Source organism: Elephas maximus, chromosome 12 (genome assembly GCF_024166365.1).
Source record: "Elephas maximus indicus isolate mEleMax1 chromosome 12, mEleMax1 primary haplotype, whole genome shotgun sequence".
In the NCBI taxonomy this organism is placed as follows: Eukaryota; Metazoa; Chordata; class Mammalia; order Proboscidea; family Elephantidae; genus Elephas; species Elephas maximus.
In genome coordinates, this window is record NC_064830.1 from 62,933,059 (window position 1) to 62,950,590 (window position 17,532).

The 17,532-nt window shown below is 46.3% G+C and overlaps 2 protein-coding genes and 1 non-coding gene across 9 annotated transcripts in view; 2 read left to right on the forward strand and 1 right to left on the reverse strand.

Annotated features, from left to right (window-relative positions):
• Nucleotides 1-15,416, reverse strand: part of GLYR1 (glyoxylate reductase 1 homolog) — a 42,474-nt gene extending 27,058 nt beyond the window's left edge. For 2 of the 5 annotated variants that reach the window (XM_049902628.1, XM_049902627.1), the window contains exons 1-5: nucleotides 15,333-15,415; nucleotides 14,251-14,287; nucleotides 13,199-13,278; nucleotides 2,751-2,889; nucleotides 1,965-2,207 (exon numbers count right to left, since the gene is read on the reverse strand). In XM_049902628.1, the coding sequence (XP_049758585.1) occupies nucleotides 1,965-2,207; nucleotides 2,751-2,889; nucleotides 13,199-13,278; nucleotides 14,251-14,287; nucleotides 15,333-15,370 (537 nt within the window). In that variant the 5' untranslated portion in view covers nucleotides 15,371-15,415. Of the gene's footprint in view, nucleotides 1-1,964; nucleotides 2,208-2,750; nucleotides 2,890-13,198; nucleotides 13,279-14,250; nucleotides 14,288-15,332 lie in introns of all 5 variants that reach the window. The other 3 variants (XM_049902625.1, XM_049902624.1, XM_049902626.1) reach the window with 2 other exon arrangements.
• On the forward strand, nucleotides 9,249-9,355 carry LOC126087597 (U6 spliceosomal RNA). The gene has a single exon (XR_007519780.1). It is a non-coding gene; the product is annotated as a U6 spliceosomal RNA (small nuclear RNA).
• Nucleotides 15,417-15,534: 118 nt separating the features above from the next.
• UBN1 (ubinuclein 1) overlaps nucleotides 15,535-17,532 on the forward strand; it is a 29,863-nt gene continuing 27,865 nt past the window's right edge. For 2 of the 3 annotated variants that reach the window (XM_049902621.1, XM_049902623.1), the window contains exon 1: nucleotides 15,535-16,734. The gene's annotated coding sequence lies outside the window, so the exon portion shown is untranslated. The remainder of the gene's footprint in view (nucleotides 16,735-17,532) is intronic. The other variant, XM_049902622.1, reaches the window with a different exon arrangement.

Below are 17,532 nucleotides of genomic sequence, written 5' to 3' on the forward strand. Positions count from 1 at the left end.
TGCCCTCATCTAGTAGTCGGCCACTTCGCAGTGAGAAAAGCCTTCTCTGACCTGGAGGTCGCACAGTGACAGCCCACAGGCAGAATCTAGCCTAGAGAGTTTTTTTTTTTTTTTTTTTACCTACAAAGTGTTTTTAAAATTGGAACTAGCTTCTAACATATAAAATTGGAACATTTCATATAATCTGTATTTCCAATTTCTCTCGAGAAAAACCAGGCAACCTGTCAACAGTCGGCTGGAACCCCATAGGCAGAGCACCCCAACCTCCCCAGGCTGTCAGCCTCTGTGCACCGCCCCTAACACTGAGGCAGAGGCTCAGGGCTGGGGGAAACCACACAGCTGAGCTCTGTTTCTTCTTATGCCCAGGTGCTTCACATGCTCCCATTATCTGCCTGGCCTCGCTGGTGTCTGAGTTTGCAAGTCCCAATCCAGAAATCTAATGTCTAGCATTTCATCTACAGCCTCATCACCGAACTGTTTTGCCAGCCATCTGGTTTCTCTTCCCTTTCTCCTGCTGTGACAATCTTCGCCTGCGCTCCTGATACCAACCACACCCCTTATCTCCAAATGCTCCTCCCTCCGCTTCTGAGACTCTAGACCCACATCTTCTTAGGAAGAAGGCAAGATACGTTGTTTCCACTTTATTTAACTTGGCTGGCTCTTCTGACTCCTTCCATCCTCTCCCCAGAGTCTCTTCTCCCCTTTATTCTTCTCTCTGCTTGTTCTCCCCTAAGACACCTCCTCCAGTCTCGTGGATTCAACTCTCCTTCCTAACACTTGGCTCCCAAAGCTACATTTCCAGTGCTGACATCACCCCCCAGTCTTCCTGGCTGTCTAGACATCACCTCAAATTCATCATGTTCAAACAGGCTGGTCTTCTTCCCCCATAAATCAGTTCCAGTTCCATTTCTGACTCCTCTGCTTTTAAGAAAAGCATCACCATTTTCCCAGGTCTGAAGCTTGAAGTCATGTTCATCTCCCTTTCTCATTCATTCCCTATATAACCAGTTGCCAAATTTTAGGAACTATTCCTTTGAAAGTTCCTCACATGTTACTTTTCAGTATTTGCTATCACCCCTTAGAAAAGCTCCTTAAAACTGTACATATGGGTTTAGCCTTCTACTTGGCTTTGAGTCTTTCTTCTTTGCCCTCAGTGACTATCAGGAGCTTTATAGGCATTATTCTCAAAACAACCCTAGGAAACAGGTACTGCTGTCATTCCCACTTGCTTTTGGGGAAGCACATAAAAAAAAAATCAAATCTGACAAAACACACAGCTTGGATCACACTGCCACCTCGACACCCAGCTCAAACACTGTCAAGGCCTCCTGACTTTGTTGATATCCACACTGCTTAAGTAGGCCTCCCAGGCTTCTCCATAATCCAGTTACAGCCTACTTATATTCCTCCCCTTTCCTTATTATTTTATGTTGCGTGCCATAGAGTTGATACTGACTCATAGCGACCATATAGGACAGAGTGGTTCTGCCCCATAGGTTATCTTAGGCTAAAATCTTTAGGAAGCAGATGGCCAGGTCTTTCTCCCATGGAGCTGGTGACTGAGTTTGAGCTGTTGACCTTTTGGTTAGCAGCTGAGAGACTAACGATTGCCTTCCACGTACTGAGGGCGTTCATACCAACCTTGGCCGCAAGTGGACTGTGTCCTCCATCTCTGAAACACCCTGCCTCTCCCTGTTGAGCATCCAGTGCAAGCCTTTGCCCTCTGGCTCAGGCCAACCACTCTCCTGCCTTGACCCTCTGGCTTGAACCTGTGTGGTTTACTGCCTGGTATTCTAGTTCACGCCATGCATCCAGGCCATTCCTCAGCCTGGTCTATAAGATTCTTCAGGGCAGCAGTTAGCCTAGGACTACGACTGCTCAGTGAGTTGAAGCCCGGCGGAGCACTCAACTCTACCTTCTACAAAAGGAAGCCACTAATCCCAAAGCTGCAGAAATCAACAAACCTTCTCATCCTTTGGGGGCCGACCCCGCTTCCGGGGGCTCTGCTCTTGGGCTCTTTTCAGAGGGGATTTGGAGCCTCTCTCTGAAGAGCCTGAAGACACCCTCTTCTTTCCTTCTCCCATGTTCTTCTTCACCTTCCCTTCAGACAGGCTAAGTTTGCGCTTCTCATCACCTGAGTTTGGCCTACTTCTCTCCTCACTGGAGTTACGCCGACTCTTGTCATCAGCAGAGTTGTGGGATGATGTCTGAAAGTTTAATAATAATAATAATAACCACAACAGCTGCTTCTACTGCCATCACCACCACCGTTGACACATGCCAGGCAGTCAGCTTTAAAGGTATCACCCTCACCACCCTAGGAAACAAGCACTGCTGGCATCCCCACTTACTTTTGGGGAAGCACATAAAGAAAAACCAAGTCACTTGCCCAAGGTCCCAAAGCTAGGGAGTGGGACTTAAACCCAGGAGGTGTATCCCAGAGGTTGTGCTCCTCATCACTGGGCTATGAGAGCAAGAAGCGGCCTTTGCTTTACCCAAAAGCTGAGCTACTTCCCCTGGGTCCAAGCAACTTTCCTAAGAGCACCAATCTACTCCAGAAAGGTTAGTTGCACTCATGGCATCTCCAGATGATTAGCAAAATGCTGATTCCTTAGAATTGAAGTAGCTCTCCCTCCACTGGCATTTTATAAGAGTAATGTCTCAGGTTTGAGTGATGTTTAATCCACTAGTTACTACACAAAAATAATCAGTCTGGCGTTGGCATAAATGAAAATTGCTCAGTCTCTCACCTGGTCCTTTCCTTTGGCTCTTCTTAGGAACTCTTCCACGGCATCTACAGCTTGCTGGAACCGTTTGCCCTTGTTAATCTTTATCATTTCCTCTTTATGAGCATGGTAGGGTTTTAGCTGTTCCACTTTGATCCAGGCACTAGCAGAAAACAAACAAGAAAGGGTCTCCGATCCACATGGCGCACACCAAACAGTACCGAAGACCTCGTCGGAACACAGGCACACATCCATGTGGTTTAACTCAACTCTGGAAGAGGCTCCATGTTTTCAAAACAGGCCATCAAACATCCCAAACTTGTGGGCCTAAAAAGGTACTTTCTGGAAACAAGTGAAGCACAGAACAGTAACAGACACAGACCAGAACATTCCCCAAATGAAACCATTTAGTTGGAGGCTCTTCAGTTCCACTTTTGCTCAGTCTTCAGTGCCCAACTCCCTGCACCCTGCCTCTTGCTCAGAGCAGAGAATAGCTGGAGATGCCACCATGTGTACCACAGGACAAATGGCCACATGTGGGCCCCTGGGAAGCACTATCAACTGAGGCAGTGCGGCTGTGCCGTCAAACCCTTGCTGCCTGTTAACAATCTGAACCAGATTTACCACCTATAAATCTGATAATACCAACCAAGAATCAGGGATGTTACCAGGGTTAAGGAAATGCAGCATCTTCTAAAATTTGCTGCCTTTACAGATATCACAGCCATCAAGCCTGTATTTATTCATAAATGACTGTATCCATGGCTACTAAAACCACACAAAACATGTGATACAGAGCTTGGAATGAGGGCAGCAATCACTAAAGGGGGTCCTTAAAAACAAGATTCTTCTTGAGGCTGAAGGTAGAAGAATATGTTCCTTCAATATTTAAATCTGAATTCCTACCATCAACGTATGACATATGAAAATGAAACATTTTCAGCTGTCATTTCTGGGCTATCTGGTCTACTCTCCTAACCAGAATAATGCAGCTGGCTTTCTGTGGCTTCCCTAAATGACATTCAACTCACAGACACCAAGTATAAAGGAAAAGGTTTCATAGGCTTGGCAAGGTACTAGTTAATTCACGTATGTCTGACTGTGTAACACTCACAGGTTTCATAGTATAACCCTCAGGAAAGTGGGTCAGGTTAAGGATATGAGCTGGCTAGAGAGCACTGACTCATAGTAGTAAAGTGCTAACCTCTGCACGTGAAACAATGTCATCAACCAACCAATGGTGATCTGCTATTTTGAGGGCTGTGCTAACAGTCTTGATGATGGCTCTGCATGAATGTAACAGCCCCGGATCATTAGCCTGCAAGTACCAGACAGCAAAATAGGACTAAGCAGGTTATCCATGGCTGAACAAGACGACAAAAGGGGACACAGACACTGGCCTCACTGTCACAGGGCTCCAACCAGGTGAGTTAAGCAGATACCTTCCTAGTGACCAACTCATTTTAAAGTCTGAAATCTAACATAAGGAGCCACGGGCCCGATCATACGGAGAGGAAAGATGGAATTAAATCCTGACCCCGTATCTTCTGGCAAAGGTATCACTGAGCTGACACTCACACTGCTCCTTGTGTTTATAGCATTTCTAAGGACAGACAAGGGCAATCAGGTGCAGAGCCAGACATGCCCTGTAGAGCAAGTGAAGCTGTGTGCTAACTGGGGGCTCTGAGATGACACAACCAAGACCACTGGTGAGGCTTAAAGGGCCCGGGAACTGCACAAGTCCCCATCCTAAGATCGAGATGGGACAAAAGACTCCAAAACCACTGATCCCACCCACTTCGTCCTGCTAATGCCACCCCTACCTCCCCGTCTTGGAGCTCACGTTAACCTCTGATTCAGAATAAATGGGAAGGTGAGGGCATCTGTGGAGGAAATGCTGATAAAAGGATGCCAATTGTTTTGTATGCAGCCCTGGTGGCACAGCGGTTAACTGCTACAACTGCTAACCAAAGGGTCAGCAGTTTGAGTCCACCAACTGCTCCTCAGAAACCCTACTACTCTGTCCTGTACGGTCACTTAAGAGTCAGAACTGACTCGACCACAATGGGTTATTGTTTTGTTTAAGCATTTTAAGTGGTTTCTTAATTTCTGCCTTCTTTAGAAGGAACAAAAACCCTGGTAGCACAGTGGTTAAGAGCTACGGCTGCTAACCAAAAAAGTTGGCAGTTCGAATTCACCAGGCACTCCTTGGAAACCATATGGGGCAGTTGTACTCTGTCCTGTAGGGTCACTATGAGTCAGAATTAACTCGATGGCAATGGGGTTTTAGAAGGAGCAGTACGGTCAAAAATCCCTTTTTACCCTGAAGACTGAATTTGAGATATTTAAAGTGAAATCTCCCTCTGTGCTACCATTTTTGAAAAACTGAAAGGGTTTGCTAAGTGAACCAACGCTATAAATATGGTTTCAAGGCGGATAACTGCAGGAAATGTTCATCTGCTTAACACCAGAAAAAGAGAAAACAGAAAAGCTGCCACATCAGAAAAAACTCATCTCAGTTTTTTTTTTTTTTCCTGATGTGGCAGCTTTTCTGTTTTCGACTCGACGGAACTGGGTTTGGTTTCTTTTTTTTTTATCAGAAAAAAAGTCACAATCATCAGCCCTTCAGATCCCTCGGAGGATGACCTCTTGAAAGCAAGCCAAAACTTAAAATCATTTTCGTCAACTGAATAGAAACTTCTTCCTTTGAAAGGCTGTATTACAAAACCCTGTCTCTCTGAAAAAGGGCATGTCTTTCAGTCTCAGTGACACAACACTCTCTTCCAATCCATGGAGGCACAGCAGTCCAGCCTGGCCTGTGACTAGTGCTCAGAAAGTAAACCCTGAGCAGAGGATGTCATTGGGCACGTCTGAGGTTGGGATGCTCGCCTCTGGAGTAACCGGTCCCTAAAAAGCTCTGCTTTGTAAGGCTGTAAGGTTTTTTTGGCTGTTTGTTCTTTTAAAGGACTGTTCCATCTTCCCTTGTCACAAGCAGTAACTTGTGATTTCCCTCCTGACTTCCTCACTGTGCCTGCCTGGCGTGGCACCTTTTCCCGCCCAGATACTCAAGCTTAATAAAGGTTTGTCTGCAGTAAGAGGCTTTGCTTTTATGTACAAGGAAGTTAATCACACATGGTTTGTAATAGTAAATGCCTGAAAACAAGCTGACTGGCAATCAGTGGAGGACTAACCCAGTCACAGTGCGTTGACAATGGGATTCTGTGAGGTCGTTACCAGGAAGTAAACGGAAGGTCGCTGAAGGTATCTGGTTGACAAGAATCAGCAAGATGCTGAATAGTGTGGTCGGTCCACTACCATTTACGCAGAGATGAGCAAAGAGGAATATACAATGTCTTGATCATGCACACAATCTCTCTGAAAGGACACACAAGAAGCTAGTCTGATTGGATGCCTGTGGGCGGGGGACGGAGCCGAACGGAAACTTTTCACTGTTTACAGTTAGATTTTTTTTTTTAACCACAAACATGCAAAAATCCATTGCCATCGAGTTGATTCTGACTCATAGCAACCCTACAGGACAGAATAGAACTGCCCTATAAGTTTCCAAGGCTGTAAATCTTTATGAGAACCAATGAGTGCCCTGATAGGGAACACAACAGAGAATTCCTGATGGAGTAGGAGAAAAGTGGAGTGCAGAACTCAAATTCTAGTAAAAACATGAGACTTAATGGTCTGACTGAGACTGGAGGAATCCCAGAAGAAATGGCCCCCGGACTCTGTTAGTCCCAAACTAAAACCATTCCTGAAGCCAACTCTTCAGACAAATATTAGACTGGACTATAAAATACAAAATGATATTGGTGATGAGTGTGCTGCTTAGCTCAGTAGACAATGAGACTAAGTGGGCAGCTCCTGTCTGGAGGCAAGATGGGACAGCAGAGGGGGACAGAAGCTGGTTGAATGGACATGGGAAAAACAGGGTAGAGAGGAGGAGTGAGCACATTATAGGGAGAGCAACCAGGGTCACCTAACAATGTGTGTGTAAGTTTTTGTATGAGAAACTGACTTGAATTGTGAATTTTCACTTAAAGCACAATTAAAAAAAAAAAAATCTTTATGAGAGCAGAACTGCCATATCTTTCCCCCTTGGAGCAGCTGGTGGGTTTGAACTGCCAACCTCTTGGTTAGCAGCTGAGTGCTTTAACCATTGCACCAACCAGGGTACCTTCCATAAACATGTATTACCTTCAAAAAAACAAATCAATAATAAAAGCCTGCGCTGTGGAGTACAGGCTATTCTCCCTGCCCAGAGGACCTCCCCACCCCCACCACTGACTTCCTGATTTGTAGGTTTGCTCCAGGAAAGGAGCAATATATTGCCTGGCTGCTGGTGTAACTGTCCCTGTCATACCGCCAAAAGCAGCAAGCTCACCTAGTACCCTGATCCACCCGCTTATACAGAACATCCACTAAACCACTGCTGAGTTACTCACTCTCAACTCTGCTCAAAATGAATAAGAGAAAACTCACAATTGCAAAAACTTCTATATTTCTGATCTGCTTCCCCTTTAAATTAAAATCACACCATGTAGGTATCATATTAAAGATGCCTACGAACAATCTCAAATACCCTCACATGCGTGTCTTGGACTCTGCAAAGGAAACTGGCAGCTTTCTCCTTGTGAAGAAACTCCTCCCGAAAAAGAAAAAGAGAACAAAGTGCCGAAGTGAGAACAAGGATGGGCTAAGAAGACGTGGGTTTGCGCTCCTGTCTCCGTTTGGTGAGTATAGTTGGTAAACAATTTCTATTAGGAATTTCTCAGTTAATTTCAAGCAACTATAATCGTACAGGGAAACCCTGGTGGTGTAGTGGTTAAGTGCTACAGCTGCTAACCATAGGGTCGGCAGTTCCAGTCCGCCAGGCGCTCCTTGGAAACTCTATGGGGCAGTTCTACTCTGTCCTATAGTGTTGCTATGAGTCAAAATCAACTCGATGGCACTGGGTTTCGTTTTTTTTTTTTTTTAATTGTACAGATACCAAGTAAGACTCACAGGTAATACAGAATTAAAGGATTCTATTTCCAAAACTTGAACGCTTTTTAAGGATACACGTTCCCAAATGCTGGAGAGGCTTTTACATGTGCTGCTTGTTATTGCCTATGCCAACATGGCCAGCAACTTCTCTTTGCAGCAGTTTCTAAAATTCTGTTACATGACACCTGTGACTGAAGCTAACACATCAACTCAGAAGGGAATTGCCAGTAGGATAGGAGCTACTGCTGGAGGAAGGGAAGTGCCTTGATTCTCTCCAGGACAGCTATTGTCTGACCCTGGCAGAGGGACACTGCTGCCCCAGTCAGCCCTCACTATCCTCTGCACTCAATTCTTCAACTATTACAGGGTGTCAGATGTAGTGAAAGTGAGTCATCAGGTGCCAAGTTTTAAGAAGCAGCATACACAGAAAATATGAATGGACATTTAGGGATGAGAAAGATGAAAAGAAAAAGGGAGGCTCACATGGTCCCAACCTGCTATGTTCTAATTACTAAATGCCATCAATTTTTCTAGAAGTTACTTTAGTACTGTCTCAGACACTTCACAACTACTCAGATTTTTTCCACCTTGTATCTGGAAGATGGTTTGGTGTAAAAAGTACTGTGTCTGGGATCCTGGACACCTTAGCACTTAAATCCTCAAATCCCCTGCCTCTCAGTTTCTTGGCTGTGAAAAAAACAAGAACCAGAACAGCTAACCCGTCCATTTCCTCTAAGGGCTGTTAGGAGGATCAGATGTGAAGATTGCTATGGAAACTCTAGGGTAGTCTGAATTGGTTTGCTCCTGGCAGCTTCCTGGCACCTGCAAACTAAATGAATACTCCCTGCCATCCACAGCACTGACAAAACCTTTAAGCCCTGAGCTCAGTTTCTACTGTGATGGCAACCACCAGTGGTCAGACCTGTCCAAAGTGGACCCTCAGGCACCTGAACTTGATTTCTGGACAGGGTCACCTGGTATAGCTGGCCAAGTTACGGTACAGTTATTTTTCCCTCTGTATTTCCACGAAAACAGTTCTTAAAATGACTGTGAGTGATCTCTGTTTTGGCTATCAAGGCTCTGAGAGCAGAATTCAGCTATCTTATTAAGCCACCTCCCCATCCAGGGAGGCCTAGTCCTGTCTTCCTAACACTGGGATGGTAACACCATCACAACTTGTTAGATGGTTTGGTAGAGGAAGGGAGAGAGAAAAACCAGCTTTCTAGGACACTGAAGTAATCATACATCTTGTCTTAGAAGCTACGTTTTTTACTCTTTAGTTATATTTATGGTTTTTTTTTTTTTTTTCCCGAAATTGAACATTTCTGACCAAATCCTCTGTTTCTTAGGAATACAGGAACAGCCACACTTCCAAACCATATCTACCCAGTCCAGGATCCAGTAACAGACCAAGTCCCACCCCAGGATGTACCAGGAGTAACATCAACCGGTAAAGGTGAGGTTGAATCTAGCTTCTTCTGTAGCTACACAGAACAAACTAGTTCTCATCCCTAAAAGTCCACCCGTGTGCTCGCTTCGGCAGCACATATACTAAAATTGGAATGATACAGGGAAGATTAGCGTGGCCCCGGTGCAAGGATGACACGCAAATTTGTGAAGCATTCCGTATTTTTGAGACTAACTTGCTTTGTAAACTTTCACCTAAAGCACAATAATTAAAAAAAAAAAAGAAGTCCACTTGCACTTCCTGTCTACCAAAACCAAAACAAACCAAACCCACTGCCATTGTGTTGACTGCAACTCATAGTGATCCTATGGGTCAGAATAGAGCTGCCCCACAGTTTCCAAGGCTATAAATCTTTATGGAAGCAGGTGCCACATCTTTCTCCCGCAGAGCAGCTGGTGGCTTTGAACTGCTGACCTTTAGGTTCGTAGGTGAGCGCTTTAACCACTGCACCACCAGGGCTCTTATCTGCACCACCTCTTAAATGTCTACTTCATATATTTGCCTGAAACACACTCACACACCATTTCTTCCTTCCACCAGAGGGGCCCCTCGTCAAAATTCATGAGGGTTTACAAACAAATTAGTGTTTACATTCTTCAGACCATTCAGTTACTTCATAAATCCTGATCAAGCTCTTGTTTCAGCCTTGGCTTTTCCATACCAGAGGCCTACTCTTTTGTCTGCCTCAGTCCCCTTCTCTGGATCTTGACTAATTCCATCAGATCCTTTTGGAAGCATGAGATGAGGTCCAGGTAGTATACCTGGTGAGGCACATTACATTTTTACATAAAGCAGGAATAGCGTTTTGTTTTGTGTTCAAAGCCTTTCTCGTCAAAAGAGCATACCTGGGTGACCAACTCTCAGATTCCTTTCCTTACGTAGAGGCATCTGCTGTTGCTAAAATTCACCAGCTGTTCTTCCCTCTTGTATAACCAATGTGTACCCTTGTCTTGTGCTTGCTGAACACCTGCTTGCATGCCAAACCACACTCTATATGAGCGATCCTACTTTTCCTTCCCCAGGACAAGGTAGGGGGTGTTATCCCCATATGTGGATGAGGACAGGAAAGGTGGAACAGCTCACCTAAATCACAGAGGCGGCAGAACCGGAGTCTGAATGCACACCAGGCTGGTAAAAGATCCAAAGCTCTTGCCCCACAGTAATCCGATGCCACTTGCCACTTCAGGTTTTATCTTCAGATAACAGAAAAAGACTAACTAAAATTTGCCTTGACACCAATCCTTGAGGAACTCTTCTCCTTTTTACAGGGAAATGCTTACCTTCTATTTCCTTTCTCTGAATCAGATGTCTACCCACAAAAAAGATAGCATGTTAGTTGAGGGATGACTTCATTTTTATAGCTTTTTAAAGGCTTAAAGATATCGTATCTAGCAGTTGCCCTGTATCCACTATGCTTATAAATGCCCCAAAGAGCTTGCTAGTTTTTCAGAAATCACATCATTGCCCCCATCACTGCCACCAACCACCAATACCATCAGGCTATTTCTGTGTCCGGTCAAGCCCATCCTTTATCACTGGCTTCACCCGTTTGCCTGGTTAAGCACGGAAACTCACTCAACTCTAATTTTCTGTGTCCCATGTCAACTATTTCTTTTACACAGGGGTCACAGTTAACTCTCGTGCCTTCCACCATTAAAAAATAAATTACCATAACAAAACAATGGCTTTGAGCCCTCTGTAATCTGATTCAGTTCCACTTTCCATGAGTTCCCATTTTTGTTTCAGACTTGTGCAATTCTTTATTTAGCCAACCAAGTTTGCGCCAAGCATACCATCTGTTATTCTCAAGCACAAGCTCTTCACTCAGGCAGGGAGGGAGCCTCTCTCCCTGCCCCAAACAGCCCACTTATTGCCCAGCTGTTGTTCACAGTATCCCCACTGCCTGGAACTCCCTTCCCGTTCCTGCCTATCCATATTTGATCTATCCTCCAGAACTGGATTCAAATCCTGTTGCTTACATCCAGCTCTGGCCTCACTGCTCTCCACTGGTCCCTCTCTCATCTAGAATCATTTAAGAGTTACCTGCCTGAAGCAACAAAAGAAGAAAGAGTCAAGAATAGGAGGAGGAAATGGAACGTGTAGCTAACTGTATCCATGAACAACTGCCTCCTTTGCCATAACAACTAGATGGTGCTTGGCTACCATTACAGAACATTTTAATTAAAGATTCTAGAGAAGAATCCTGATCAAAAGGGGGAAATTTCAGGAAAAGAATTTCAATTCTCAAGGAATCCAGGTTTTCTGGAACCATGGAGGCTGGATGAACCCCTAAAACTACTGTAAACCAAAAATATCCCTCGAAGTCTTCTTAAAACCATATTTTAGCTTAATAAACAATGTCTGCCTTGAGCATTGTGCTCTTTTAAGATCCATAGAGAATCAAACTGAAAACAGCAACTTAAAAGATTAGACAGGAAACTTAGAAGGCAGAGAGTTTACATTAATGGGGAGAAAAGGAGGGTGAGAATGGCTGCACAACTTAAACAATGTAGTCAGTGTCACTGAACTGTACATGTAGAAATTGTTGAACTGGTGTGTGTTCTGCTGTGTGTATTTTCAACAACAACGAAAGTTACCTGCATTGCTCATTTTGAATGTAATCTTGTCTGAAACATTTATATCTTGTCCATCTACCCGAGCGCCTAAGAGAAGCTTCATTGTGAAGCAATGCAGACTGTGGATGAATAATCAACACTTACTTTTATGCATCGGGACAATCGTTCTTACGGAATTCATGTCACTGAAGAACAGTTTCTCTTCCAGAGTGTCTTTGGCTCTCACAGCTGCAGGCTGGGACTCCCTTGAAATGATGCCACCGTAAGCCTACTGAGTTGGTTTGTGATAAAGAATTGGGGGCTGGGTATATCGATATATTTATATTGTTAAAGCAGACACTAAACCAGAGAGAGGACTCCACTGTATAAACTCCAGAATGAGTTAAAAACAGGGTTTATACAGGATTTTCACCTATACTATTATATATTACTTTCTAGGAAAGCATATTAACCACCTAACATTAGATTAAGGAGCTCTGGTGGCACAGTGGTTAAGTGCTCAGCTGCTAACTGAAAGGTTGGCAGTTCAAACCCACCAGTTGCCCTGAGGGAGAAAAATGTGGCAGTCTGTTTCCATAAAAATTACTGTGTTGGAAATTCTATGCAGCAGTTCTATCCTGTCCTATAGGGTCGCTAAGAGTTGGAACTGACTCACTGGCAACAATGGTCAAGTATTAGATTTATCAGAGAAGTCAAGAGACATTTTCCAAACCCAAAGCTACATTTCCCTGTAAGGATCATAAATAAAAATACAACTACTTAAAGAGATCGACCCATCTAGCTAGGCTCAGGTAATCAAACATGATATAGTGACAAGAAAGCAAAGCAAATCACTAGAAACTCAAGTTATACATGCTCTTCCTCTCATTATGACTTCTTACATAGCCCTGGAGAGTCAGGTCAAAGAATCTCAAATTAATGGCCCTGGTTTCCTCAACCTAGGACAGATCTGGCTAAAAAACTTTACTGCTACAATATTAAGGCAAATCATCTAGTTTTACAGTAGAGAATAGAATTAAACAATTATCTCTATCAAGATAAAGCAAATTTGAGTTTTCACTGTATACCTCACGCACAAACCACAATGATACACAGCCATCAAAAGAGACCTAAACATGGCTCTTGTCACAGGAACTGCCTAGTGAGGTGCGTAAAGAGAGGTGCAAGAAACTCAATGTAGTTAGCACATTTAGAAGGTAATGAACTTCAGTCCTTGCTTGACTGAAATTGTCACTGGCCCCAGGACAGTTGCCCACAGCAACATCTGCAATAAAAACTGCACCTTCCATTTAGGAATTAAGCCAGTTTGGTATGCTATTCTTGCAGGCTATAGTAATACTAAAATAGGATCCCTAGAATATTCTCGAAGTAGCTCAGACCCAGGGTAACTTCCAAACAAAAGCAAAGTGAAATTCTTGGGGAGGACTACTCACTGATCCTCTGTTCCAAAAAACTTCACAAAGAAGCATTTCTTTCCACGTGGTTTCTTCAAGTCTTTGGGAGGATTCACAATCTGGGGGATAAAAGGGAAGAAAAGGTTTGATGGTAACATAGTCCACGAGAAAGTAATTTTTCACAGCTGTAAACTAGTAAGAAAAATAAGGTGAAACAAGAGAAATGTATATTAAAAAAACCCAAGGCCTAGTATACATCCAAATCTGGCACTTTTCTACTGAGATATGTGAAAATGTCAAAATACTCTGGAAGTTCCCTATAACTAACATGTGGTACAGCACTTGGCACAACATCCCTTTTACTGCAGTGGCCTGGTTTTAAAAGCAGCTCAAACTAAGATCAGCATCATTTCTCCCTCAATGTGACTCTGTCTCATACCCATTGCTGAAAAAGTGTTGAGGACACTCTTAAAAAATACTTCTCGTGCAGGGGGAGTTAATAAGGCAGATAACAATGAAAAGGCAGGGCAAGAGGGTCACTGAAAATGCCATATTCCAAAGAGACAATCTGAAGACATTTACTGGCTCCTGGCAAGAATATAAAAACTGAACATTTGGAAAGCTGTGATGGACTGCCTTGTGAAGAATTCAGAATGCCAACTTTTGGAAAGACACTTTGGAGCAGCACATATGGTAAAACGGAGAGAAGATTTAAACTTAGTTGGGACAAAAATACTCTGACTTTTTACTAACCTACATTTAGACTTCTCCCTTCCTAGATACTCGTCCCCCTCCCCACACTTTAGTTAGATTTAAACATAAAGCTTAATTCAATGAGAAGTGATTTCCTCGGTCAGAAAAAAAAAAAAGACTTCATAATTCATCTCCTATTCAAGAAATAAGTGTTTGCTGCAGGCTAAATGATCTGGTTTATATGGCCTTTTGTGAATGAGCTGATACTAGGAAGAAAAATTGAATGAGTGTTATTTAAACAGGCTCAGTTTTACTCAACGTTAGAAACCTGCATTCATTCATTCCCCACTTCCCCAAACCCAGGTTTGGATGTCTTCCTTTAGTAGCAAGACACTCACCTTTCCTGGCCAAGGAGGATATCGGCCGAGTTTCCCCCTAGAGAAAACACAGAGTCAGCAGTTGCCCTGGGAAAGCCAGTCCATCTCCTTCAACCCACTCAAACTGCAATTTGTTTTCCTAAATCTCGGCTTGCACCCTCAAGTGCCAGAACAAAAACCGGCCAAAAGGAGTTCTTAATCTGGATTCCAAGGTTGGGCCCAAGAAGGCCCAAAACCCTCAGAAACAGAATGGAAAATGGTATACGTATGTACGTAGATAGTAGATACTAGCATTCTTCGGCTGACAAAGAATACAGAACAACAAAACCATCAAGAGCCACTTGTCTAGAGCCTCCCAGTGACCGGGGTGGGGGACGGTTTCCTCCGTAAACATAGACTTCCCTTTACAAAGTCTGCTTTAATTCACCACGAGACCAGTCTGGCTTTGACAAATGCTAACAGAAGCCTTCCTCTGGGTCGAGAAACAAGCTACGCAGCTCCAGGGAGGAGGCGACAGTCAGTCTTGGTTTGGGTGGTTGTCTGGGACACAGAAGCAGACCATGAGGCACCCAAGAAGGCACTGGTCATTGCCAAGCCTTCGGTTGTCAAGGAGAAGTCCCCCCTCCATTTCTTCACGCGGCAGCGCCAGCAGTCCGGTTTCAAGAACCCCGGCCGAGCCGCCCGTACACGTCAGTTCCATTGCAACGCAGGTTTTGAAGGGCCTGCCCCGGCGAACTGGCCCGGCGGGCTCCCCGGCTTTCGGGGAACCCAAGCCAAGACCCCGCGAACCCGGCGGCCGCGGAAGCCGCGCGGCGCCGGAGGCTCCCATCGCGGTGGCCGTCGGCGTCCGGGCCGGAATGCAGCCCTCCTCGGGGTAGCCTCGGGGCTCAGAGCCGGGCCCCCCGCGGCCACCCTCGGCCTCCGTCCCCTGGGGCCGGACTGCCCCTTCCGCCCGGCGTCGCTCCCAGCACCGGCACCTCGTCTTCCCCGCTCTCCGTGGCCTGGAGTGCATAGAAAGGCAGCTCCGGGGCTGGCCGTGAACCCTGCGCCCAGAAGAGCAGATCCCCGACGCATCTCACTTGTCCCCCGCCGCCCGGACTCACCACACCAAGTCGCCGAGCCGCAGACTCACAGCCGCCATCTTACCACCCAACCACCGCCGACGCACTGGCCGTCGGGAACATCAGGTGGCCCCGGCACCGCCCATTGGAGTGGGCCTGGCCACGTGACAGGGGCCGGCTGTCATCGGCCACGCCGCTGCTCTGACGTCACCGCGCCTGCCAGATCTCATTGGCCGGCCGAGTGGCACGTGATTCGGGCGCCTTGGTCTCCGCGCGTCGGAGCGCAGAGACTCCCGGCTCCTTCCCCCTCCCTTCGGCTCGTGACAACGAAGCGCCCGCGGTCTGAGGCTGGGGCGGCGGGGACGACGGTGCGGCCGGTCGAGCGCGTGAGGGAGCTGGCCTCGCGGCCCACCCTGCCTCCCGGGCCTTGGGGGACTCTAGTCTTCTTACCGCCGTGGCGCTTCCGTTACGGCCGTTATCCCCGAGCGGGCCCCGGGGCCATTCTCGAGCCTGTGGCACCAGCCGGCCCGTCGCGGCGCCCAGAAGTTCCCCTGACGGACCTCGGCGCGACCTGGAAACCGGCCGCCCCCGGAGCTCGGGGCCCCGCTCCGGAAGGGCTGTGCTCGGCCGCAGCCGCGAGGCCAGGGTCCCCCTTGTCTCTGCGCTCCCCGGAGCTCCGGACGCCACACTCTGCAGGCGGGTGATAGGTCAGCTCTCCCGCCGCCTGGTTTCGCTGGACCACTCTTTTACCGCGGCCGGCGTTCGGGCAGCCGCTTTCGGGGGTCTGGGTCCGCCGCAGCAAGTTCTCAAGGGGCGCCCTCTGGCAGTCTGCCCGGTGATCCCCCGAGTTGCTCCCGGACCTCGAGAGGGCATTTCTCCACCTTTTTCTCCGTTGGCCTCCGCGCAGAACGGCTGAAGAGGCTCCCCGGGCGCGTTGGGGCCGGCCATGGGCCGCGGCTCCGGCCGGCCGCCCGCGGGAAGACATGCCTGGGGAGCCGGCCGTTAGCAGCGCCGTAGCCTGGGGTCCCGGGCCGGCATGAGGACAGCCGTGGGGGAACGTCTGCGGCCCGCAGGGCTGTAGTTTCGTCGGCGCTGGGGACAAAGGTGCGTGTCTTTGTAAGGACCGGGCTCTGCAAGCCCTATTGCAGTTTGACACTTTGAGAGAAGTTGCGATCGGGCTGTTGCGGCAACAGGGCGACAAATGCCAAGCGTAGTTGCAATACGTTAAAATGAAACCGTGAAGTGGAAACGGTTAATAGCAGGCCAGCACAAGTCTCTGCTCAAACCTCCGTACGCCAGGCAGGAAATATAATTTTAAGAAAAATCGCAGTGTCACAGACCCCAAGGATTCATTCCGGCGCTCAAGTTAGAATCGGAGTTTAGAGTCACCGACTGCTGGAAAAGGTAGCCTGCTGGAGAAGGTAGCGGTCCGCCCGCATTTCCTGTAAGCGTTTTGTTATACAGAGGCTTTGGTTGTAAGTGGGTTTTAAGGTACTGGTTGTCCACAGCTTGGTGTTTCTTTGGAGTCGGCTTTGTCTTAAGTTCTGTGAATTAGTTTTAGAAACTGTCATTTACTTTTTTAAAGACAGACCGATATATCAACACAGTTTACTAATTTAAAAATTCTTAATTTTCAGAGTCAAGTGATATTTTAATAACTGGGTAAAGAATGGTGTTAGGTGCCTTTGGGTCGATTCTGAGTCATAGTGATCCCCACGTGACAGTGTAGAACTGCCCCCAAAGGGTTTTCTTGGCTGTAATCCTTATGGCAGTAGATCCACCAGGTCTTTCTCCAGAGGAGCTGCTGGGTGGGTTCCAACCACCAGCCTTTCAGTTAGCAGCTTAAACATTGAGCCACCACAGCTCTTGGGTAAAGAATAAAAAACCTATTGCCTTGAAGTGGATTCAGACTCAACAATGATCCTATAGAGTAGGGTAGAACTGCCCAGTAGAGTTTCCAAGGCTGTAGTTTTTACAGAAGCAGACCACCATATATTTCTCCTACAGATCCACTGTGAGTTGGAACGGTGGACTTTTTGATTAGCAGCTGTGTGATTAACCGTTGTGCCAAAGGAATATTAAATCAACATTGTACTGGACCTAGAGGAGTCAAGGAAAGTGGTAAAGAATATAATGTTTACTAACGTATATATATGTAATATTGTCTATTGTTATTCTGGAAGTTCTAGACAATGCAATAAGAAAAATAAGAAATATAATTTTTCAGGAAGAGAAAGACAAA